This window comes from Spermophilus citellus (genome assembly GCF_964194105.1).
Source record: "Spermophilus citellus genome assembly, chromosome: 9".
Classification (NCBI taxonomy): Eukaryota; Metazoa; Chordata; class Mammalia; order Rodentia; family Sciuridae; genus Spermophilus; species Spermophilus citellus.
In genome coordinates, this window is record NC_138191.1 from 49322238 (window position 1) to 49349537 (window position 27300).

At 33.8% G+C, this 27300-nt stretch overlaps 1 protein-coding gene and 1 pseudogene across 3 annotated transcripts in view; both read left to right on the forward strand.

Annotated features, from left to right (window-relative positions):
* Window positions 1–27039, forward strand: part of DPH5 (diphthamide biosynthesis 5) — a 37240-nt gene extending 10201 nt beyond the window's left edge. The window contains exons 4-8 of one of the 2 annotated variants that reach the window (XM_081307458.1): window positions 3677–3785; window positions 12037–12157; window positions 17718–17757; window positions 21251–21354; window positions 22762–27035. In XM_081307458.1, the coding sequence (XP_081163584.1) occupies window positions 3677–3785; window positions 12037–12157; window positions 17718–17757; window positions 21251–21354; window positions 22762–22985 (598 nt within the window). In that variant the 3' untranslated portion in view covers window positions 22986–27035. Of the gene's footprint in view, window positions 1–3676; window positions 3786–12036; window positions 12158–17717; window positions 17758–21250; window positions 21355–22761 lie in introns of both variants that reach the window. The other variant, XM_081307459.1, reaches the window with a different exon arrangement.
* On the forward strand, window positions 18493–21242 carry LOC308656411 (2-iminobutanoate/2-iminopropanoate deaminase-like; annotated as a pseudogene). Its single transcript has one exon. The product of its transcript is annotated as a 2-iminobutanoate/2-iminopropanoate deaminase-like (transcript).
* Window positions 27040–27300: the final 261 nt, after the last annotated feature.

Consider the following 27300-nt stretch of genomic DNA (forward strand, 5'->3'; position numbering starts at 1 on the left):
AACTTTATGGGGGAGTTTGTACTTGAGCTAGCTTTGGATAGGGTTCACAGGTAGAGCTTAAAGGCCTGGTGGAGGAAAGTGAAAGGGGGATTCCATGTAAATGAACAGACTTGAATTAATCATTAATTTAGAGATTGAGTTTCACTATGTTGCCTGGGCTGGTCTCAAATTCTTGGGCTCAGATGATCCTCCTTAGCCTCTTGACTAATTGGGACTGCAGTCATGTGTCACCACATCCAGAATATGTTATTAAATCAAGCCTTGAAGAATCATAGTTTCAATGGATTAAATGGAGATATCAGGAAAGAAATGTGAAATGTGTAACACTTCCTATTTACTTGAATAAAACATGAAAATGAAGATTGTTCAGGATGTTTAATCTTAAATTCTTTTTAAAAATATTTTAAAAATTGTGAGAGAACACACAGCAAAATTTACCATTTTAACCATTTTTTAAAGTATTCAGTTCAGTGGCATTAAGTACATTTACATTGTTATGCAAACATTGTCACTATCACTATCCATCTCCATAATCTTTTGAAGAAGATAATTAGAAGTCATAATTAAGCAGGTTGATGGAGTTCTCATCTGTACCCTTTTATCCAGATTATTGAAAGGAATATGGAAATTAATCACATAAAGAATGTAAATGACTCTAAAGAAGTACATCAATAAATCTGACTTAATCATGTGAGAGATGATAGTCTCAAACATTGTGTCCTAATGGAGTTGTTGCATGGGGTCTTTATTAAACAAACTATCTAATAATGGATTTTTTTGTTATTCTATTTTATATTTTAATATATCTGTAAATATAGACATATAAATAATAAAGTGAACACATATTTTATCCTTACTTTATATGACTTTCCTTTGATGCAGTGTATACACACAAAAATGTACCTTTATTTACTTTTCTCCTGTGTGCCCTAATGTAGGCCATTTGATTATTTCCATTTCATGTAATGCACAGGAACAATGTTTAGCACCTAATAATTGTCTAGTGATTTTCAGCACTATCAGTAGTCCATTTTTTTTTCCTCCAGTAAAGTTGTTGTTATATAAATTGATATGTACAGTCCCTTAGTTCTCCCCTACTTTTCCACATTTTAGATTGTTTCCTTTATGGTAGATTCTCCCAAATAGGTTTTCAAGATCAAAAAAATAAAAAGTTGTGGACTTGGACATTTTCTAGCACATAAAACACACACTATCAAATTATCTGTCAGAAGGATGAATACCAGATTATGGAGCTTCCAGTAGTTCATGAGAACATAGTTTTTACAATGTTATTTCAAGTTCTAGTATATTTTTGGACCAACAGCACCCATATGTCAAATATGGTGATACTTTATTTGCAAACTGATATTATTATAAATAAAATTTAAAACATACTCAGTCTTATATATTCAAACTGGTTACTTTTATGGACCATTGATTTTTTTCTGATTTTGAGACAGGTCTTGCTAAGTTGCTGAGGCTAGCTTCAAACTTGTGATCCCTCTGCCTCAGCCTCCCCAGTTGCTGGGATTACAGGAGTGTACCACTCTGCACAGGTCTAGTCATTTCAAATGAACTTGTGACAGATATAATTGTAAACCAGTTTTTCATCTACTTAAATAACTCACCAATAACACATCTAAAATTGAAAAAACTTAATCATTCAGTACTCTTTAATATAAGTAAAAAGATTCTGATCAAGGTGATACTAAAAATATTCTTTGCAACTGGCATTTTTTTAAAGCTAATGTTAATCAGATTGATGCTTATTTTTATGCTTGTTTTTATTTTATTTTCTAGCACATAAAACAGGCTTCCCTGGTGGGTATGTGTTAATCAGTATCTGACTGACTCATGGGGGATAAGCCCTTGATCTTCCTGCTTGATATGCATTGACCAGTTGAAAGGTTCTGCTAGTTTATAAGTAGTTTCTCAAACATGCTAATGTTGCTTTCCCCAGTAGGGCCTGGAATTTTTATCAAGAGGGAACAAAGCCTTCAGTAGTACTATTCTAAACTGATGGGGTACATTTCACAGTATTCATATTTGTATTTGTGTATATCTTTCTGTACTCCCACCTACCTAATTTTAGTCATGAGATTTATCTCAGGAAAGGAAAGGCAACAGGCAGAATATTCATACATACATACATACATATACGTGAAACCTAATTATAAATAGTAGCCAGACTGAAAACAGTTATATATAAAATGACTGCTAGACAGATGTAAACCCCAAACAGAATTCTGTCAGACAGAACTGTAATATAAAACTGAGAGACTAACAAGCTATGCAAATTATGTATTCTACCTCATGTTTTAAAATGCAGAAACAAACCCTTCAAAATAGAGTAGAAACAAAGAATTGGATCTAGTTGTGCTACAGTTTAAAACTCTGAAACTGTAATTTTAAGAATTTAAAGGATTTCACTTATGTAAAAACTAAAAAATTGATCTCAAAAGAAGTAAGAGAGTAGAATAGTGGTTTACAGAGCCTGGCAAGGGTATATAGTGGGGGAGTGGAGAAAGGATGTTTAATGGGTACCAGGATGCAATTGCATAGGAGGAATTGCTTCTTTTATTTTATAGCATAGTTAGATTCAGTTACTTGGTTATTTTAAAATAGCTGGTAGAGAAAACTTTGAGTATTCCCAACACAAAGAAATGATAAAGCACACCCAACTACTATGTATAATTATAAAACTCGACTTAAAAAAAAATGAGCCGTTCACAGTGGCACACACCTGTAATCCTACTGGCTTTAGAGACTGAGGCAGGAGGATCATGAGTTCAAAGCCAGCTTCAACAAAAACGAGGCACTGAGCAACTCAGTGAGACCCTGTCTCTAAATAAAATATAAAATAGGGATGGGGATGTGGTTCAGTGGTCGAGTGCCCCTGAGTTCAATCCCTGGTACCTCCAAAAAATAAATAAATAAATAAATAAAAAGAAATAAATAGCAGTTGGGTATGGTGGTGCAGGCTAAGGCTGGAAGATCACAAGTTTGAGGCCAGCCCAGGTAACTTAGTGAGACTCTGTCTCACACTAAAAAAATAAAAAGGGCTAGTGTAGCTCAGTGGTAGAGTACCCTGGTTTCAATCCCCAGTACAAATGAATAGATGAATGGATGAAAGAATAAAGTGTCTGAAGTAATAGATGTGCCAATTACTTTGATCTTTACATGTAATACTGAAATGTCTCACTGTATTCCATAAACATGTAAAACTAAAAATTAAAAGATTTTAAAGGGGCCATAGGATCAAAGAGTTTAAGAATTTGCTATAAAAGAGTTAAATTGTAAAAGAGTTAAGTTCTACAATGGACAAATAAACTTCCTTTTTTTTTTTTCAGTAGCTGCTTGTGTTATAGTTGTAGTTCAACCTTGTGAAAGATGTGTGTAAGCTTATATTTTGTTGCTAAAAAAGCACAGATAAGATGTGGGGATGTAGCTCAGTGGTAGAGTTTTTATTACTTAGCATGCCTAAAACCCTGGGATGGATCCCCACCCCCAAAAAAAGAAACAAACAAAAATCAGATAAGACATATGCAGACAACTAGTAGAATTTAAGGAAAAGTTTACTGATTGATCAGTTAGAACTTATGAAATAGAAGACTTCTACTGTTTTAAAAGTAAGTAGCATTAACTTTAATACAAATCCACTGATTTCTCACTACAGAGCTACGACACATAGCGATCTCATTCTGAGAGCAGCAAAGTTGGGAATCCCTTATCGTGTTATACATAATGCCTCCATCATGAATGCTGTAGGCTGCTGTGGTTTACAGGTAATGCTGTCAAGGCAGTTTTAAAATGGAATTAACTGAAAATGTTTTATTTTTCTGAAAATTGCAAGTAGATTTTAGTTGTTCATGAATTATAAGATATACTATTATTTGATAGCATACTATTTAATATATACTAAGTTTTTTTATAGCAAATTTTCCTATAACTTACGTTTTCTCTCTTTTCTTGGAATAGCCATCTAGATTTAGCTAGAGACTAATTTTGATTTTATATCCAACTTGTATGTATATTAAAAGGAAAACATAAGCTAATTATGTTGCTTAAGTTATCCTAGAGCCTTTTTATATTCATTCAAATGAGTTAATCATCATTGCCGAGACCCATATTAATCTATTATTTCTGCAGCATCCAGAGCATTGTTTTACTGGGTGAGATGGTGCATATCTGTAATCCTAGCTACTTGGGAGGCTAAAGTGAGAATTGTAAATTCAAGACCAGCCCAAGCAACTTTGTGAGACCCTATCATAAAATAAAAAAGGGCCGGGATATAGCTCAGTGGTGGTGCACTTGCAAGAACCTGAATCAAATCCCTAGTACCACAAAAAGAAAAAAATAGTAGTATGATGCTGTATTTCTTAAAAGAATCCTTAAAAGGTAAAAGCCAATCATGTTAGGCTTTTAAGCCAGCTTTGCAATTATTGATGTGTAAAGTTAGTTATTTTTAACTCCATCAATCTTCGTTTTGAGCAGCTAAAAGAGTGCTCCACAACTATTTTCTAAGATTTTTTTCTAAGCTGCTGACATGAGTTTTCCAATTTTGGTGTTTGTGTTCTGATGTTCACATATGCATAATCCTCGAGTTTTCCAATTTTGATGTTTGTGTTCTGATGTTCACATATGCATAATCCTCAACAACTATGACTTCTACATGACAAACAGTGGTTTTAAGATTTCAGTGATTGTTAAGACACATTCCAATTTCAGATAATATTACAATAGAAAAATGTGCATCTTAGACTCTGTGATATAGTATGTCTTCTTGAAATGCATAATTTAAAGATAGATATTTACAAGGAGATACATTAGCATCAGACCCTAGTGCTATGTTTGTATCTGTAGAGGACACAGTATTTCCTGTATTACCTAGAACAATAGCTCAGTTTAGTTGACTTAATTAATTGTGCAGAACCAGAGAAAAGTATACATGGTTCATCACTTACTCTTAGTTGTTATGTTTAAATCGGCACAGAATTTTGCTCTCTTTTGTCTAAAGTTCATACTTCAGAAACCCTCATCAATTCAAGTCTTTTTAAGAGTTGATGATTGCTGGAAGAATGGAAAAAAGAGGGAAATAAATTTCTATGTGATAAAGACGTGTAAACCTTAAGCTAGTGAAACATTTTTAAAACATTGATTTTAATTAGGAAGGTAACTAGCCCTTTCATGTTCTGCTCTAAATTATCATAGCATTTTATTTAAAAATTTTTCTCCTTTTCTTAAGCATTTAAAAAAAAATTAAACCAAACAAAAATATTGACCTTTTCTTCTGGTCTCCTACACTGGTAGAGAAGCCATTGTTCTCATGTCTAGAATGGATGAAGGCTTTTGAGAGAATTTACTGTGAGAATTGGAAGTTTCCATATAAGTCCCTAAATTTATATCCATGTTTACAATGTTAGTTTTTAAAAATATTTGGCTTCCTCATAGTTGTGTTTAGGATTTCTCTAAGCAGCCACAAATCATTTTCTCCTCATCTTGGTTTTATTATCTAATCTGGATATGAAATGATTTACTTGTATCAAAAACAGGAAGTGCCTTTCTAGATTCTGTGGACTGGTGAAATTTCTGCGAAGATATATATTTTGTACCACTCAAATCATTAGTGTCCTAGAAAAAAAAAGGCAATTATTGATTCTTTTTTTTTTAATGTAAAATGCCTTAAAAGATTACTTAAGTTGTCCCTCAGTGTCTTGGTTCCAAGATCCCTGTAAATACTAGATTTGTGAATGTTCAAGTCCCTTATATGAAATGGTGTAGTATTTACATGTGTAGCTACACACATCTCCTGTTATTTTAAATTATTTCTAGATTACTTATAATACCTGGTATGATGTAAGTATGTATTAATAGCTGGTAGGCTGTATTATTTAGGGAATAATGACAAGAAAAACACAGAAGTAGTTTTCCCCCAAATATTTTTGATCTGTAGTTAGTTGATATCCTGCAATATGTAAGAACTTTGGCAAAGTTCCCTTCCTTACCATAGCTGGCCTTTTTCTCTTTACTATTTACACTAGTATTTATAGAAAAATAATAGTCTTAATGAATGGTTCTCACACTTTAGTATTCCTTAGAGTCACCTAGAGGTCTAGTAAGGCTACTGAGTCTTATCCTTAGACTTTCTGATACAGTAAATCTGGGATGGGATATAAGAAGTTACATTTCTAACAGACACTCAGGTGATACTGAAGTTATTGATACAGCTACTACACTGAAAACCAACAACCTAGATGAATAAAAATTTAGAAAGGGAAAGAATTGTATTATATGTCTTGTAGCATAGCAGGATTGGAAAAATAAATTACAGTATCTAGAAATACCCTTGCCAAATGTAGAAATGTTATAGGTTACCTTGTCATGCTCTCTTGCTTAAGATTTTAAAAGGGAAGTAGATACTACTTTCAAAATGCATTCTGTCATCTCTGTGAAAGAGCTTTCCCATGATTTCAAAAACAGACATCTAGTTTGTTAAGCATAGGTACCACTTTGTGTGCTGTGCTAGACCTGAACAATTCATGCTTTCCATCATCTTTGCCTCAGGTTCAAGAGTAGTAGTATGAAATTCCTAACCTAAGAATGGGAACAGACTTTTAAGTTATCAGTTTATCGATCCTTTTTGAGCTATTCTATTGATTTGTTGTTTTCTAAAGGAATAGTATGGAGAGTTTAGAATCAAATCATTTTTCATTACATTTGCAGTTTATTATTCAACAAAAGATTCTTGTTTATCAGTATTTATGATGATTGGTATTGGCATAACTAACATATTTGTATATACATACAATCACATATATAGGTAGTTTTATATACTATATTACAGACGTGCTATAAAAAGAAAATTCCTCTATAATCTCAGTGACTTGGGAGGGTGAGGATTACAAGTTTGAGGCCAGCCTCAGCAATTTAGTGAGACCCTCAATTTAGCTAGATGCTCTCTGAAAATTTTAAAACATACTGGGGATGTAACTCAGTAGTAAAGTATCCTTGGGGGTCTTTGAGTTCAATTTCTAGTACCATAAATAGGTAATTTAAAAATTCCTTACCACAAACCCCATATTCCTAATGAAAGTTTTTCTTATAAAATGTAAACTATACGAGAGGCTTCCAAGTTAGACATCTTTAAGATAAATAATGATTCATTCATTCAACAGTTAATTTACTTATAATTTGCTTAATTAAGGTAAACTTGACCTATACAGACTCTGTATTTAAGGAGTTTATGTTTTGGTGGAAAGAAGAGGCAATAGCCAATAAAAAATGGTTGTGTAATTTTCTCATCATTATGAAGTGCTCCCACTTTCTCTGGTTGTTGCATGAGTGACCTTGAGTATTGCCATATGTGCTTTGGTTTATGTAATCTGCTTTGAAAAAAAATGTATATCACTTTCAAAAACTAGCAACTCATTTCCTTCTTTTCATACCACAACACTCATTGTGATAATCAGCATTGTTGACCTTGTAGTTCTTGCTGTTTGTTTTCAAAAGCATGAGCTGGTTTCATTGTTTCCCAAGGGCTAATGTAGGAATGATGACAGTACAAAAACACTTAAGTGGGTACTAAGTCTAGTAGAGCTCCACATGGTTATCTAACTTTATAACTCATCTAGCTGTTTATTTTCCTTTAGTCATATAAGAACTTCTTTGACTACCTGCTAAATCACTGGTATATTAAAAGTTTTTTTTCTTTTCCTTTTCATTTCTACTTACTACTCTTTCTAATCATTATTTTAATAGCACCTTACCAATTCTTTTTCAGTTCATAGTTTTATCTTTAAACTGGTTCCAGTGTGTCATTCTTCTGAAAAAAAAATTCTGGTAAATACTTTGTTTTTACTTTCTTTTTTCTTTCTTTCTTTTGGGGGAATAGGATTGATCCCAGAGCACTTTGCCACTAAACTACTTTCCCAGCCCTTTTTATTTTTTAATTTGAGACAGGGTGACCTTGACCGTATGCTTCTCCTGTCTCAGCCTCCTGAGTTTCTGGGATTACAGGAATGTCCCACCACCCTGGCCAGATGTTGAATTACTTATGCTTTTGCCATATTATTGGACTCTTTGATTTCTCATATTTACACCTTTCATTGCACTTTATCATAGTGGCATGCATACAATCAGTGTGCAGCAAATATTTCATTAGTTGAATTGTTTGTTTATCTCTCCACCCAAGTCAGAGCTTGTCTTTGGAATTATGTGCTTTAAATGTAATTTTTTTTTATTTATTCTTAAATGAATTCTGTCATCTTTATGTGAGAATATAAATTTTATAGCTCTTCTGTTTATGAAGTCAGACTCAACTTTTAAGTCTCTTTCTATATGTTGGCCAGGTTCATAATCTTAATGTCAGCAAAAAATAGTATTAAGCAAAATTCATTTGAGATAAAAGCAACAACAGCAGCACAACTCTCAAATCTGTATTCTGTGTAGAAGAGAAAACTAGCCACTTTTTATTATGTGGTTTTGTGGTGCATGTTTTGACAATTCTGCTGGTTTGGCTTTCCCTCACCCTTCCTGGATTTAACTGATTTGATTTAAGACACACATGTGTCGCCTCGTAGATTTAACAGATTTTTAAACAAAGAATGATAGAAAATATTTTTATTTGTAATACACAATAACAAAAGCATTAAAACCTAATGATAAAATAAAGTGTTACAAAGATTTACATTTCTGAAAGGAAGGAATTATTAGTGGCTATAAGATGAGTTGGGAGACTGTTAGGGTCCCTTAGGTAATTGGTGTTTGGGCTCAAAGCAACTTGATAGGGAATGAATTGAGTGTCAGGTTCTGTATGAATTATATAGCTGTAATGAATAGGAATTGGCACTTTGCAGAATGTCAGCAATTAGAGATACAGATTAGAGGCCAGTCAAGGATATTAGTTATTTCTAGGTAACTGCTTTATGCTATTCTGCTGCCTAGTTCATATTATATCATTCTTCCCCCATGCTCAAATTCTCTACTCTATCTTTTGAAGTCCAGCTCATACCCAATCTTTTCAGAAGTTACTTTCAAGTGCTGTCTAACGGGGAAAATAATGAACTCAAATTATCCTTATGCCTCATATTTGATATTTATTATTTATTGCCCATTATTTTTTTTCTTGTGCGTCTTCTCTAACTAGATTGTGCCTTATGCATAATACGTAGATGATCTTGAGTTGAGGGTTTTTGTAGTACTTATTTTTTTCTTTAATAGATAAAATAATCCAATATCAAATTAGATAAACTGCATTCTCTAAATTACTCCAGGTTTAAATGTAAAGGGCCCAGGTCTATTAACTGTTTCTTAGAAAGTAACCGATTTTATAGTCTTTAAATTTAGATTTGCAATAATGATGTTTTGGAGAAAATGATCACAGCACAAAGGTTTATAAAGCAACTCAGTATTTAGGCTTCTGCAACTTCAATTCTCCTCTCTGTATGGTTTTGCTCCAGTTTCTTTTTTATAGTTTACTGGTAAACCCTCTGGTTGTGAAACATAAAGAACTGGTCCTTCTGTTCTCTGAGGTACTGACATCTAAATGGTGAAACTGTTTGCATAATGTTCCAGGATTCATTGAAGAAGTTTGCTCCACAGCCACAGAAGTAGTTATAGTTTATAAATCAGGGTCCTGGAAAGTAGTACTTCTGTGAGGTTGTCTTTAATCCTCCAAGTGAGACAATTCAAAGACACTTTTACACAAAACACTTCAGTTAGTGTTTCTATGTGACTAGCATCTCAATTCTCTTTTAAAGGAGTTTTTACTTTCTTTTTGAATGAAATACTTAGTTATTTGTTTCCATGACTGTATTTCTATGTCTCTTAAAACATATGGCCCATTTAAAGCATTTATATAGAATTTTCTTCAACTTCGTTTTCCCTTGAAGTTTCTCATGAACTAATGTTTCAAAGTTTGATCAGAGAAGTGAAAAATATTTTTTTTAAAAGAATGTATACAGTTGAATATATCAGAATTAAGTCATTTGTATCGGAATTATAGTCTCAAATATATAGTAATATCATTAAGCTCACTCCAACAAGGAATGGAGCTAGGTTATATCAGGGCATTGTGTTTTAGAACATCTTCATATCATAAATATTATCATTATTGCATCATTAAATCTGTGTCATTTACTGAGTCTTTACAGTGTGAGACACTATATATTTTCTGTTATTTAACCTATAAGATCTCAGTTATTAATGTTATAGTTATTTATACTCATTTTATAGGAAGTTTTCTCCCAAGGGTCAGGGAGACTATTTGACTTGTCAGCCAATACATGTACTAGATGACCTATATTAAATATTGGATAAATTTGCCTCTCATCAGACAATAACAGTCAAACTTCAACAGGTGTAGGGCCATTCCTGTGATCTTGGTTCAGGATGAGTTTATCCCAGAAATCCCACATTGGAACTTAAAATACATTTTTCACAGAAAAATTTTGTTATATGTGACGAAAAGATTCATGACTCTGAATACTTAAGTATACTGTGTGTCTCTGCACAGTACCATGTAAACAGAATGGCTACTGAATACCATGACTTCTCTGAGAGAATACCTTGTTTAGACAGTTTTCAAATGGACTTGAGGAATAAAGCCCCTATTTGATAGGTAAGTTGGAGGCTGTAGCTTATAAGCAACATGATGAACCTTCCCTGTAGAACTTGAAGTCATGTTATAAATATTGGTTATAGATTTTGAGACCTCAAAATATAAAGCCTGAGAAATTTTGAGCTTCTCTAAGGAAATATGGATGAAGAACTCTAAATACCCCTCCTTCTCTGACTTCCTTCCTATCTGCTTCCCCATCACCTCTTGAGTTGAAGCGACCTCTGAAACTAATCTGAGAAGCCTAGGTTGCTGGAAGCAGTGGATGACTAACCCCTGCTTTAGGCCAGTTTCTTCATTTCCAGATGAAGAACACAAAGCTTACAGAAGCTAAGTGACTTCCTGAAGTCACAGAGCTATTTCAGGCACACAGTTAATTTCTGACAGGACTAGATGTGATGATCAGTGTTCAGTACTTTCTTGCTGTTATGAATGCCTTCAAGCATTGCTTAACTTGAAGAACTAAATCTTCACATAACAAGTTTAGTGTTATTTTTACCATACATCAAGTCTTTGAAAATAAACTTCCTTTTCACAGTGCCCAGATAAGAACTAATATTAGTATATCACTCCACTGTTTGAGTAACACTTTTTATATATTATTTGATCCTTCCAACCCTAAGAATAGGAGGGACAGTGTTTTATCACTCTTCCTACTTTAGAGATACAGACTTAGAATAACATCATACAAGGTACACAGCCAGAATTTAAAACTAGATTTTCTTAGCATAAGATTTGGAATTTGACTCAACTTAAGTGAACTGGTCCGGCAAGACTGGGTCACAGAAACAAACTGCTTGATTGTAGTGATGGTGAATTAGAGTGGGTCACTTGGGTGGAAAGGGTGAGATTTGAGAAAAGGCCTTGATCATTAAACTTTATAGTGAGGGAAAATTTGCTAAGCTAAAGATGTATAAGCTTAAACAGTAACTGGAGTTTGTATGCAATTTGTGAATTTTATTGAGATAATATGATAGGAAGGAGCATTCTCTCACACCCAAGTTTGAATATTTCTTTTTTGTTATTAATTAGCTATGTGATCTTAGATGAGTCAGTTGACCTTTCTGAGTCTTGGTGGTTTCATCTATAAAATGAGAATAATAATATTAACCTCATAAATATAATGATATTAACTTCTTTTGACAGTACTCAAAAGTCTTATTTTCCTCTGTAGGCTCTTCATATTTCAATATTTTCAGTGATTACATATCCTCTCCAATACTGACTGCAGGACTGCTAGGGACATCAGAAAGAGACCAGCTTATTTTTGTGGTACTGGGGATCCAAGAGCCTTGGGCTTGCTAGGCAAGCACACTACCAGCTCTGGTTTTCACTTTTTATTTTAGTTATAAAGGGATTAAATTTTCTATGAATTAGTAGTGAATTGTTTCATCATTAATTAATGTTTTTATTTTTTCTAGTTATATAAATTTGGCGAGACAGTTTCTATTGTTTTTTGGACAGACACTTGGAGACCAGAAAGCTTTTTTGACAAAGTCAAAAAGAACAGACAGAATGGCATGCACACATTATGCTTACTAGGTAAGAGTTTGGAGTTTCCTTAAAGTCATAATATGGTGTTGGTGGGATTAGAAATTAGCATTGTCACTCTGGAAAGCAGTATGGAGACCCCCCCCCACTCCCAATTAGGAATGGAAGCACTATATGACCCAGTTATCCCATTCTTTGATATATATCAAAAAGATCTTAAAGCAGCTTACTGTAGCCATACAGCCACTCAGTGTTTATAGCAGCATAGTTCACAATAGCCAGGCTATGGAACCAACCTAGGGGCCCATGAACAGATGAATGGATACAGAAAATGTGGTGTATATACACAATGGAGTTTTACTCAGCCATAAAGAAGAATGAAATTATGGCATTTGCTGATAAATGGATGGAACTGGAGACTCTTCCTAAGTGAAATAAACCAGACCCAGAAAGTCAAGGGTTCAAATGTTTTCTCTTATACATGGAAGTAGGACTAAAATAAGGGGAAGAAAGAGAGAGTCTGGGGAGAAGGGGGGTTTGATGAAAATAGAAATCAGTGGAGTAAAGGAAGGGGATTGAGGGGAGGGAAGAGGGAAGGTGAAATAAATAGGACCAAACTTTCCTATTTACATATGTGAATATGCCACAGTGAATTTCATCTTTATGTGTATCCATAATACACTAATTTAAAAAACTATACAAAAAAGTCACATTATGGAGTTGTTAGATTGATCTGATTTAGATTTTGTGTTATGGTGAAAACTGTTCTGTGGTTAGTTAACTAGAAGTTAGAAGGACACAGTCTAGCAATTTTATGTGTATGTGTCACTTCTTGTACTCTCAGGGAAACACTGTCTTCTCCATATACCACATCTTCTACTTACTATTCCTGCATATATACAATAGTTCATGCTGTTACCTCTTATGACCTGTGGATCCTCTTCAAATTTCCTGTATCTTACCTATTTGTCCGTCGAGGCCTTCTTTTTGTTAACTTATTGCAAGTCAGCAGACTTATATTTATTCTTACCATTAAATATCCTGCATCTTCCTACAGTGTTTCTTGAAGTTTATAGTATTGGTGCTTTCAGAATTACAGAATGATAAATCCAGAAGAGACTCTGAAACTTGTTTTACAGATGAAGTTAAAACCTGGTAACAGCAAATAATTTTCCCCAATGCCATGCAGCTAATTTGTGGCAAAACTGGTAAAATCCAGATAGTCTACTATTCATTGTTCTCTTCACTGAACCATCCTGTCCAAATCCTATTTCCTGTTTGGTATAGAAAGAGCTAGGATTGTTTTCTCTGTATAGCAACATCATGGAAGCAATAGGACATGGGCTATGTTCTTCAACAGAGGTCCTGAAAATGTACTGACTCAGATTTGTTAGTCCCTATTCTAATAGCAAACACTATTCTAACAGAAACACTAGTACTAAAGCTTTATTCTCTAGCTGATGAGCAGAGCACACTAACTGACATCTTGACCCCTGAAATGATACTTAGTTAGAATCAGAAGATAAAATCTCAGTGCTTCTACTTACTATTCCACTTACTGGCTAGACAATATCATGGAACATTCCTTAACTTTTGTCTTCATATTTATTGAATAGAAGAAATCCCTATTGCCTTATGGGATTGTTTAAAGCAGTACTTCTCAAACTATTTCTGATAAAGGACAAGGGTTTGTTTGTTTGTTTGTTTTGTTTTTGTGTGTGTATTTTATGTGTGTGTGTGTGTGTGTTTTAAATATTTTACGTCCTATTCTTTTATTTCAGTGTTAGATAAGTGTTTGTAAACAGTTACTCTTCATTTGTTGCTTTGTCAATTACTGGTAACAGAATGCTCACATAATGGCATCAGTCCTAAGAACACACTTTTAATTATACTGTTTTGTTGATACTGTGAAATCACCCAGGAGGATGAACCCGTGATTTTATCCTCTATAATAATACAGATATGCAAAACATTGAAAAGATTTTCATTTGCAAAAACTTTTCATTTATTGGCGTAACATGTCCATTTTATAACATTATTCAATAATATATACTTTTGTACAACATAATCACTATCAAATTCAATCAATATGTCTTAATAGAAAAGATTATAACTCTCTTTCAATAATGGGTGGTGTTTCCTGTGGGGTACAAATTAGAAATTAATGTCCAGAGCAGGAGTTAGCAAACTGGTGCCCATGTGTCAGCTCTGGCCTGCTGCCTTTTTTTTGTGAAAAAAGTTTTATTGGAACATGGTCACACACATTCATTTCTGCATTGTCTGTGGCTACTTTTGTGCAACAGTGGCATTGAGGAGTACTAGTAGCAGAGACTTGATGATGTTCAGAACCTAAAATAATTGTCATCCAGACTTTTGTAGAAATCTGCCAGCTACTGACCTGGAGTGAAATTTTATCTAATCCCATGTGTTGCACCCTGTATCTTCTCAGTGACTCTCTTTCCATCTGAATTATTTTATTAACTTGGGTTGATTTCTTTCCTGCTTCATAAGAACAGGGATTTTGCTTGTTTATTATTCTCTTTAAATGCCTCAAATTCTAGCACAGTGAAGCTGTTCAGTAAATATTTATGGAAGTTAATTGGTTAAAGTTTTTTTTTAGTTTATTTTCTCAGACTTGGTCTTATTACCCATTAACACAGAAAATGTTTAACTCTTTCTAGTGCATTTAGTTATAGCCAGATTACATTCCCTTTATTCTATTCACTTTGACACCTAATTAATTCTCAATTTTGTTTGGGCCATAAGTATTTATCTGGCTTATGTCTCTATCCCACAATTAGCTGTTTGATATATTTTCTAATTTTAGTTTATTGCCAGTTGGATTTAGTGCTTTTATTAGCAATTAATTAGCTGTATAGTTTTATCCTTGATTCCCATGAGAAGATGCTGGTCTTTACTTTTTCCTAAGCCTTACTATCAAGAACACTGTAATAAACTTATTAGTTTGGTGTGGCCTGCACCAAAATTAGATATATCCATCAGTGGGTTGAAACTCAGAGTAGACTGACAGGGGAGGACAGTCTACAGCTGTTAAAAGGAATTTTATTAAAAGAAGAAATACATGTATATAAGTATATTTAATTGAGGAATAAAAATGAGGATTCATTGGTGCTCAGATACTAGAGTGGATATATGCTTTACAATAACGATCTTATTGTCAAATGACATTTCTGAAGCTTAAAACTGAGAGTTTTTAAAACAGGGAGAAAAGTATCTAAAAGTTAGGCTACTTTCTATTCTTCCCATAAGTCCATTAAAGATGAGGGAAAGCAGAGTCAGCAAGATACATCTTTTGGAAAACTTTGAAAAGGCAGGTAGAAAATGAGCTTATAAGGATATTTATATTACTGTGCTATAAACAATGTTCTCTGTTTAAAAACATAAGAAAAAATGTAAAAAAGAAGAAAATCATAGGGTATTTATTGAGCACTACTTCCATGCCCAATGTGGAATCAGGTTCTTTTGGAATACTAGGGAAGTATTAACATGAGTTCTACTCACAGAGTTTTGAAATCTAGCTTGGAACTAATGTGTTATGCACATGAAAGTTTAAAAAGCAATTAAGTTCTATTGTATGGAGAAACAGGAAGGACAAACAAGAACTTTGGCCCTTGAATTCTCTAAGAGGTGTCTCTTAACTTTCCTGGGAAAAGACAAACAAGGTTAAACAATGTATCTTCCTTGCTTCATTAACAAAAGCAGGAACAGGGTATGAAGTATAGGATGTCATGATTCCAAATCCTCAAACCATAGATCTCATCATTTAATCATCTGGCATTCTCATCATTTAAATTAGTATGTATTTATTGAATGCCTCCTGTCAGCCAGTAAACCATGAGAATAAATCATCGTAGGAAACCACAGAGAATTTAAAATTTCCTTATCCAACACCCATACATATGATGTAACCAGTGGTTTTGTAAAGATAGTGTTAATTGTATAGATATTTCCAAGACCAAAGATAGAGAAATTCTGAAGATTAAAAAAAAAAAGAATTACAATGTATATTGTTTAAAGTGTGGGTAGTAGGAGAGCCACCTAAGTAAATTTATCCAGTAAACATTTATGAAGTATCACCTGGGTGCTTCACATTAAGTACTGTGACTAAGTCCTGGCACTAAGATGAGTAAGAGAATCTCTTACATTCTAACAAGTAGAAGAAAAGAGGAAAATTTATGACTTGGGATGACAAGGAAAAAAATAGTATACCTGATTGGCTAAAGACTAATTTGCTGATACAATCTTATGTTCAACTAAAAAGCATTTGCCTGTAAAAATTCTCCTCAACTCTTTATTATAAAAATCAGATTCTATAGAGCATATCATTAAAAATATTTTTTAAAAATTGAAAATATGAAAAACGATCTTATTGTCAAATGACATTTCTGAAGCTTAAGGTGAATAAATTAATAAATGTGTTATACTTTTCAAAATCTTATAAATATCACTGAAAAGTAATCTTAAAGTCAACTTATACCATTAACTGTATTAGAGGGCATGTTTTCAATAACATTGCCATATGTGCCAGGCAAGTGGAAGTATTAAATAATGATATTTTAAATGTGAAAAATATTTCACCACTGGTTTCAAGAACATTTAAATCTTACATATAGAGATTAATCTCTCCTGTAATTTTTAAGCAAATTCGTTAGTATCATTTATAAGAAAAACTTTTATATTCACTTAAGAAAGTTGTAGAAGTCTATCAAAGCTTCCTCAGTTGCACTATATTTATTTTTACAAAAACAAACTTTGGCTGAACCATTTGTTTTGGCATGTAAAACAGGAAGCAGCTGTTGCTCTTGCTGTTGTGTGCAGAGTTCCTGTGAGGATGTAAAAGATTCTGCTTTTTCACCTTTTACCAAATAATTCATCCAAACCATCAGTGATTAAAAGTGTAAATGATCAAATATTTGTGATGTGTGGACTGTCAAGCTTCATGAGAGCCAGCATGATGTCTGAGCAGGTTCCTGGATGCCCCAGTACTGGGACAGTATCTAACAGACACTCAGTGCTCCGAAGCCATTAAAAGTACGAGTACTTGGTATTAAAGTATTTCTTCATAATTATGACATGTTTTGTCATTCATAAGAAAGTAGAAGTTTCTTTGAAAAATGTGATAAGAATCTTTTTTCTCTTTAAGTTGCATCCATTAATTCTTGTGCCTGACAAATCGGTCAGAATAGCAATATGACAAGACTTTTCAGTTGAGTCTATATAGTTACCAGCTAGTAAAAATGAAAACAAAGATTTTGATTAGCTGTTAGGTAGTGTACATGCCAACACTTTTCTACTTCTTTCCTTTATCTTCTTTTCCAGTAGGAAATTAGATCCCTGCAGGAGGGTCTCAGTGCCAAGCTCATGTTTGTTTTCTAACTAGTGGCCTTCACACAACCACAAGCTGTTCTCTGATTTCCTTAAGAAAATGACTGGACACAGTGTGACCTTATACTCTCACACGAACATTTTGGAAACATTTGGGAAGAATGTTTCCACAAAATTTAGGTGACTCTTAATCAAAGTTTACAGTAGGGTTTTGGATAAAGTATACTTAATTAAAATTAAAAGAATTATTTTTGATTTCCAACAGACATCAAAGTAAAGGAGCAGTCTTTGGAAAATCTAATCAAGTAAGTTCTTATTCTGAGAATGCTTACATATATTTTAATGCTTTCAACTAGTCAACAAGTTCTACTTAAATGATATGAGTTCTAAAGATTACTGAAAATCAGCTTTTATTTTTTATTTTTTTAAGGTTTTTTTCTTTTTTTTTTTTATTGGTTGTTCACAACATTACAAAGCTCTTGACACATCATATTTCATACATTAGATTGAAGTGGGTTATGAACCCCCAATTTTACCCCAAATGCAGATTGCAGAATCACGTCGGTTACACATCCACATTTTTACATACTGCCATATTAGTGACTGTTGTATTCTGCTATCTTTCCTATCCCCTACTATCCCCCCTCCCCTTCCCTCACATCTTCTCTCTCTGCCCCATCTACTGTAATTCATTTCTCTCCTTGTTAATTTTCCCGTTCCCCTCACAACCTCTTATATGTAATTTTGTATAGCAATGAGGTTCTCCCTTCATTTCCATGCAATTTCCCTTTTCTCTCTCTTTCCCTCCCATCTCATGTCTCTGTTTAAAGTTAATCTTTTCTTCCTGCTCTTCCTCCCTACTCTGTTCATAGTTGCTCTCATTATATCAAAGAAGACATTTGGTATTTGTTTTTTAGGGATTGGCTAGCTTCACTAAGCATAATCTGCTCTAGTGCCATCCATTTCCCTGCAAATTCTATGATTTTGTCATTTTTTATTGCTGCGTAGTACTCCATTGTGTATAGATGCCACATTTTTTTTTATCCATTCATCTATTGAAGGGCATGAAAATCAGCTTTTAAATAACAGCTAAACATTACTTTTATGAAATGGTAAGCAGTGTGATAGAGTGGAAATTGCAGTAGGTTTCATAGATTCACCCTGAGAACAGCGGTGAGCATCTAATAGTAAATCAGCATTTTGGGGATGAATTAACACATTGGGAATCAAAAAACATGAGTTTGAGTTCCAAGTTTTCCTCGAGTATTGTGCTCTTGGGCAGTACATGTTCGTCTCTGAGACCTTATTTCCTCATATGTATATTGATAGCAAATATTCTTGTTTGCTTAGAGATGGTAGCCAATATAGTAGATACCACCCACACAAGACTCATGAGCACTTGAAATGTGGCTAGTATGACTGAGGAACTGAATTTTTCATTTAATTAATTTAAAATGGATATTCCATTTTTTGGAAAACTTGTAAGTTGTTTGGAACAACTTCATTATATAAATCTATATGACCATAAATTTTATGAAATTTAAATACAGATCAAGTATTTCCAAAGAAAATTAACATCCAAGATGTTCTGTATGTATATGCCAGATTTCAAAAACTCAGTATGAATACAGTCTTTTTAATAATTTGTATGTGAATAAATATTAAAATATATTTTGGAGATATTGAGTTGAATTAAATATATTATTAAAATTAACCTTGCCATTTTTTTTTTCATGCCAGAGATTGAACCCAGGGCCACTTAACCACTGAGCCACATCCCTAACCCTTTTTTATATTTTATTTAAAGAAAGGGTCTTGCTGAGTTGCTGAGACTAGCTTTGAATTTGTAATCCTGAGGCTGCTGGGATTACAGGTGTGCACCACCACGAGCAACTTGACTTTGCCTTTTTAAACTTTTGTTATTGTTGCTGCTGGAAAATTCGAGATTATGTTGTGGCTTATATTGTATTTCTACTGAATAGCACTGACTTAGAATTGTTTTGTGAGCTAGTAGAATAATCAAAACAATTTTGTGTTCTTGGGCAAGAATCAAGCAGAGGTAGTGTAGGGATTTCTTCTCCCAAAGAAAGAGAAGGACTAGAAATGTTGTCCCTGATGAGAAAGGTGATAAGCATTGTGAAAGCCCCAGGGGCCATTGGTCCCTACCGTCAAATAGTGTTAGTGGACAGGACCATTTACATCTGTGGACAGATAGGCATGGACCCTTCTAGTGGACAGCTTGTACCAGGAGGGACAACAGCAGAAACTAAACAAGCTCTTACAAACATGGATGAAACTGTGGAAGCTGTAGGCTGTGACTTCACTAATGTGGCCAAAGCAATGTTTGATTGGCTGATATGACTTTAGTACTATCAATAAATCTATAAATAGTATTTTTTAAGGGTAATTTTCCTGCTAGAGCTGCTTACCACGTTACTGCTTTAAAGGAATACACATTGAGCTGGAAGCAGTAGTTGTTCAAGGACTTCTCACAACAGCAACTCTATAAATGTGTGACATGTCTTTAAATTAACACCTTGATTTTTACAATTGATGTTGGAAAATGTACATGTGACTAAAATATCTGAAGTTACCATTTAAATACCATATTATAGAGGGATTTGACATGAATTGAATATTAGATAATGAATCCAGTTACTGATGCTATAAATTACACTTATGTGCACTCATTGCTGAATATGGGAGAAGAGATGATCATTATATAGTCATTTAAGTAAATAAAAGTACAGGGGAATTAACATGTAGGAAAGATAAGTTATTGTTCCTGAAAAATAATAAAAGGCAAACGTAATTCAGTTAAATTCTATTAATTTATTGGGTGAAATATTTAGTTCTCATGTTAGACATGATTCTGCCTTTTCCTGAATAAATTTTCAATCTTGAATGGTAGAAGTAAAAGAGAAGAAAGTGGGCCAAATTTTTATAGAGACAGTATTTTTTTTTCCTAATGGAAATAAAATAGACAATCAGATTTCCCTTAAAAAAGTCATAAAACACTAACATCTAACTATTTGATTACTATGATTATTAGGTAAACCTGGTAGGCTTTTAAGACATACAAAAGGAGACATATATCCAAGATTTTCAGTTCTTTACTCCTTTTGTTTTCTTAGGGGTGAATTGAAAAAAGAAATATGTAGTTTAAACATGTTAATAAAAAGATGCCTAGCATGTGCCAGGCTCTAGAATCAATTCCCAGCATGAAAAACAGTAATAATAAAAAATAAAAAGACTATAGAACCTGATTAAGCTACAATATAGGCCACATTGACAACTTTTTAAAAATTATTTTTGCCTGAGGAATCACTTTAAATGAAGAACACATTGATTTAGACATTGATTCCTGTGATCATTTCAGTGAGATCAGAGGACAGTTGAAATAGAGCAGTGTAAAACAGCTTAACAAAATTTGAACATCACTGTGTACTTAAAAGTCATTATCAAGTAGCCAGGTGAGGTGGCACATACCTGTAATCCCAGGACTAGGAGGCTGAGGCAGGAGCATTGCAAGTTGAAGACCAGCCTCAGCAACGTAGTGAGACCTTGTCTCAAAAAGAAAAAAAGGGCTGGGCATGTAGCTCAATGGTGGAGTACCTCTGGCTTTAATCCCCAGTGCTGCCAAAACAAGAAGGGGAAAAAAAACAGTGAGTACCAAGTGAAAACTCCAGACAAAATGTAGGCTATACGATTTAAGTATACCTGGAGGAGTAATTGCATTAGTAACGTATTGTGTAATTTCATGACTAAGAACAATGACTTCTAATTTTGTGCATATAGGGGCAGGAAGATTTATGAACCTCCTCGGTATATGCATGTAAACCAAGCAGCCCAGCAACTTCTGGAAATTGTTCAAAATCAAAGATTACGAGGAGAAGAACCAGGTATTCAAGACCCTGTATGGGCCTTCATATTATTATTCCTCTGGTGCTACATTGAGATAGGTCTATAATTTAATGCCTGACACAGATGTACATACATATATCTTCCTCCACTGAAATGTAAATGTTTTTGCATTATACTATATTTCTTGTCCTTTTTTTCTAACCTTAACTGAATATCGCAAACTTTAAGTTTTAATGAAAAAAAAATAAGAGCTCTTTACAGTAAAATCAGCATAATTCCAGAAAGTGAGGATTTTTCACCAGCTAATCAGATTTGATATAATTATGTTAATGTATAAATAATTTGATAAAATAGAGAACTTTGATTTGGGCTCTAATAAATGGTGAGATCAGTCCTGTAAAAATATTTTTATTTGCCTTATACTCCTTCTGAACATTGAGATCAGAAATTTTTTTTTTCAGGGTAAAAACAAAATTTATCTTTATATTCCTAATAACTAGATATAGTGGTAGTATAGAAAAAATATGTATTGTCAGTAAATCTTTATTAAGGATATTGTCATGTAGTGTCTTTGAATGCTTGTCCTCTGATAAGAAAGATAACATTAAGAAATTCTTGAATGACATTGCATATTTTATTCTCATTAGTAATCTTGCTAAATTCATGAAACATAGTTTGCAAGAATGTTTTGCATTCATAACTTCATGCCAAGTTCTTTGCATGTCTACTTTTCCTGGTATAAATCATTTCCCCATTTTGATCACTGTTCAATCAGGACTATTTTCCCAACTAAACAATGAAACCAGTAACAGGTCAGCCCTTCAACTGTAGCACCATAGTAAATGATACTAAAATTCACTAAAGTTGGTTATTCTGAACTTAAAGCATAAATAATACCAAAATGCCTATTACTTGTAAAGGACTCTATAGTTTACTAAATACTCTTATATCCATTGTCTTAGCCTTCACAACTACCATTTAAGAGTGGTGGTATTAAATTTTTGAAAATGAGAAAACTGAAGTTTGTCACATAGCTAATGAGGTGGCCAACCAGAAACACAAAGCTATGTATTTTTCTTATAATCCCATTGTTTTTCTGGTATATCTTGATTAATATTAATCTCAAGAATTTATTGAAAGTATGTCACAAACATGTTCACTTAGAATCTGTTTTAAGATAAATATTATGAAATTGTAAGGAAAATAGATACATCTGTTTATTAAATCCTTAAAATGTAAGCTTATGTTAGTAATCCCTTGGAATTCTCAATAAAATAATTGATCTATAGTGAATAGCTAAGGTGATTTAAAGATAATGGGGGCTTCTTTAAATGTACTTGTTGTACTAATATTTTTGCATATTGAACAGGATGATGTATTTACTGAATTAAATGTCAGTATCTTTTTTTTTTTTTTTTTTTTTTTTTTTTTTTTTTTTTTAATAGCAATCACAGAGGAGACACTCTGTGTTGGCTTAGCCAGGGTTGGAGCTGAAGACCAAAAAATAGTAGCAGGCACTTTACAACAGATGTGTACTGTGGACTTGGGAGAACCATTGCATTCCTTGGTTATCACAGGAGGCAGCTTGCATCCACTTGAGATGGAGATGTTAAGTCTATTTTCCATACCAGAAAACACCTCAGAATCCCAAAGCATCGATGGACTCTGAACATGGACATTTTCTACTCTGGCACATTAATTTCAGTTAGATATGGATATACACATCTTTGTATAACAAATTAAGCAGGTCTTTTGTTTTAACTAGTAAGTATAAAACAAATAAGCAAGAAGAAAGAAACCAACAATGCTTGATTTCCTGTGGCAATAAGTTTTTCCCCATGTTATCATCAGTTGTTGCTATTTTGTCAGCTTTTCAAGATGTACACACATGGAGCAAGTTAAGCTGGAAAACTTGTAAATTGACGTCCACAGAATCATTTTAAAAGCAGATTTTGTCTTTGAGAGCAGTGATATAAGGTAGTTGGTGCAGAGTATAACTTAGAGGAGGTGTAAGGTGAATCACTTGAATCCTAGTTTTAAAGGGTAAGAAATGTAGGAGTGGCAAGTAAAGCAAATAAAAGAACTGGTAACAAACACTTCGCATATTGATTTTCTTTTTTTCATAAAATGTCAGCTGTCCTGACTGTAAGATGAGTTAATCCTGACAGCGCCTGGTATCGGGACTTCTAAACAATGGTGGGAGGAATAGCTGTCCACCCAGCAACCTACTCAGAGCTCAACTGAGCACATGGCATACAATGACTGCCTTCTGAACAGGGTGTCTTGGTTAGTTGACATCTTGATTATGTGACTCATTTTGTATTTTGGAAGTTATATAATTGTTGAATTATAAATGTTCAGCTAGCCATGTACTGTTGCTATTTGATTTTAAATAGACTCTTTCACACCAAGCAGACAGATGGAAAACTTGCTGACTACAAAATAAATTTTTAAGAATTCAGATTTGAAGACAACAAGAGATTGGTCAAAATCCATCATAGCACTTAATTTAGTAAAGATGCCTTCATATTTATGCAGGTAGTTACATTCTCCTTACTGGTTCTAGATAACTCTCATTTATTGTACTTCCTGACCATAAAGTTTTATACTTTGGTCAGTTCAGAATAGAAATAGCTTTGTTACATGTTAGTTCAGTTAGTCCAGTTTTGAGTATTTCCATGGCCTAATCAATTTGACCTCTTTGCTTAGTAAGTTCATTGAAAGTTGAACAAAAATTCCCCAGTTTCATGATCTTATCAATTATCAAGAAATTATTTTTACTTATTGGAGATAAAAGATTTTTATGTATGTGATACATCCCATTTTCTGTCTGTGTACATAAAAGGGGAGAGAGCTGAAGACCTTTCAGTACCAGTTCTACATTATTTTCTCCTGAGGTATTAAACCAAACATTTAATTTAAATGAAGATCTTCTTATTTTGGTAATGGTAGAATAGCTTATAATGTACATACCCTCCCAAGTATAAACTTCAGGCAAAGTATAACAACAACTGTCTAAAGACACTAGGGAGAATAGGAAAGACAGTAGAATGAATTGGACATAACTTTCCTAAGTTCATACATGAATACAGGACCAGTGTAACTGCACAGCTTGTTCAGCCACAGAAATGGGGTCCTAATTAGAGTAAGTTTTGTGCCATGTATGTATAATATGTCAAAACACTTCCTACTGTCATGTATACTTATAAAGAACAACAATAAAAAGACTAGGGAGTCACCAAAAACAGGCTGAGCACTATGCTAACCTGGCTTTCCTCCTCAGGGCATTCCCAGGCTGGTGAAGAGTGGCTAGGATGCAAGAGAAACTTGCGTCTTATGTCTTGAGGTTTTAGAGGATGGGTTTGGGGGCTGCTAGAGGAGCTGGAAATTGAAGTAGTAGATCTTAGAAACAAAGGTGCTGTTTTAGTCAGCTTTTTCACTGCTGTGACTAATGGCCCTGATAAGAACAACTGTAGAGGAGAAAAAGGTTATTTAAGGGCCCATGGTTTCAGAGGTGTTAGTCCACAGAAGGCCGACTCCATTCCTCCAGGATTGAGGTGAGGCAGAAGAACATCATGGAAGAGGAGTGTGGCAGAGGGAAACAGCTCACATGACCATCAGGAAACAGGGACTCCACTTGCCAGATATGATTATATACCCCAAAGCCACACCTCCAATGCCCACCTCCTCCAGGTACCACACAATTAATCCCTATCAGGGGATTAATTCACTGATTGGATTAAGGCTTTCACAGCCCAATCATTTTTCCTCTGAACTTTCTTGCATCGTCTCACACGTGAGCTTTTAGGAGACACTTCACATCCAAATCATCCAAATCATAACAGGTGCCAAATAGGGAGGAGTTTCTAATCTGTCTCCTTAAATCCTTGGCTGACTCTTGGACTGTACATGTATAGAAAAGACACCATAAATCCACTAAAAGTCATGACTGAAAGGCTAAGAAGCAGAGCAGAGATTGCTCTCTATTGCAAGAGAAGACACTTTCAAGTTTGAAAAGCCCTTCTAACAAGGTAGAAGGGCTTAATAAGCACTTGGGCTTTTCATCAAACCCACAGAATGGTGATATATTAGTAAGACTAGGCCCAGGACTAGGGTTCTGTAGTAAAACTAAGGATAAAACTTTTTAGATAATATAGAATCAAACCTTCATAAAATCAAAGTGATTATCCATTAATTTAAATGCATGCTAGAACAAAGCCTAACACTTTGAATATGATAACAAAATGAGTCTCAACATATTCACAATGACCAGAGACAATAAAATGTTATGAGGTGTGACTACATAGTTCAAAAAAAAAAAAAAGAAGCATATAATAGAGAACATAACCTAGCAATTGGAATTAGTAGACAAAAATTTTAAAGCATACTTCAGAACTATTCATAGATAATTTAAAAAGGGGGAAAGGTGAAAATGGATGAGTATAGATGAGTACTTTCAAGCAAGAAGTGGAAACTTAACAAAAGAGAGAAGAACCAAATCATTGAACATAGCAGTAGACTTGCAGCAGAATAGAAATTGTCCAACCTGGGGAAAAAGAGATTGGAAAGAAAAAAAAAAAAGCATGAAATCTCTGCCATGTAGAGCAGTATCAAGTAGTTTAACTGTAGGTTATTTGATTCCCAGGAGAAGAGGAAATGGGGGGGGGGGAATTACATTAATAAAGGCCAAAATTTCCTCAGCTTTGGTAAAACTATCAACACACAAATCCAATAAACTCATTCAATTCCAAGTAGAATAAATAGAAAGAAAACCATACCTCATATAGCAATTAAAACTGATGAAAACTAACAATAGAAACTAAAATCCACTAAGGGCAGTAGTAGGGAATTCACTAAATTTTTGTGGTTGCAATTAAAATTTAACTAGGTATATTTATTTTTTGCAAAACTTGACATTCCTATTCTGTCTATAATTTAACCACTATATTAATGAAGTTGCAAAGTGGAAACTACATTATTTATCAGCAGGAAAAGAAAGAACAAAATTGGTTTTGATCTACTATCTTGAAGTCCCAATGTTTACCAGTTAAAATGGAAAGAGCTGAAGAATACATATATTTGTTCAGTAGATTTTAGCTTTTTAATACTATTTTGTTTTGCTGTGCTGGGGGTTGGACCCAGAGTATTCAGCATGTTAGATACGTGATTTACCACTGAGCTATATGCCCCCCCCACTAAATTTTAATATTATTTTAAATTATCTTACAGCAAAACTTCCCCATAATCTTAATACATAAGATTATCATAGCCTGGCATGGTGGTGCACTCCTGTAATCCCAGCGGCTTGGGAGGCTGAGGCAGGAGGATCAAGAGTTCAAAACCAGTCTCAGCAACTTAGCGGAGACCCTTTCTCTAAATAAAATATAAAAAGAGCTGGGGATGTGGCTCAGTGGTTGAATGCCCCTGGGTTCAATCCCAGGTATCAAAAAAAAAAAAAAAAAAAAAAGGTATCATCATTCCCCCCCACCCCAATTTCCTTCCACTGCCCCTTTCTATTTATCTCGCTGCCCACCCACAATCCCTGGCAACCAATGATGTTTTTTCTTTTTCTGTAGTTTTGTCTTTTTGAGAATGCCATATGAATGTTTAAACATAATGCTTCTGAGATCCATCTAAGTTGTTTTGTGTATCAAAAATTCATTCCTTTTTATTGCTAAGTAGTGTTCTCTTATATGAATAAACTATAGTTCACAAAATGTGATACATTTGAGATTTTTTTTATGAAGTCTAATATTTGGTGTGTTTTTTTTTCTTTTTGGATATACTGTTGATGTACGATGTTCCAACACTCTTTGATAAAAACACTGTCCTTTTTTTCACTGAATTGTGTCAATCCATTTGTCTTTTTGCTATTGCTTTTTTCTATGCCTCTTCCTTCTGTCATCAGTTACTTATGTCTTGATTACTTTAGCTTTGTGGTAAATATCAAAAACAAGCTGGCATATATGTTGCACACCTGTAGT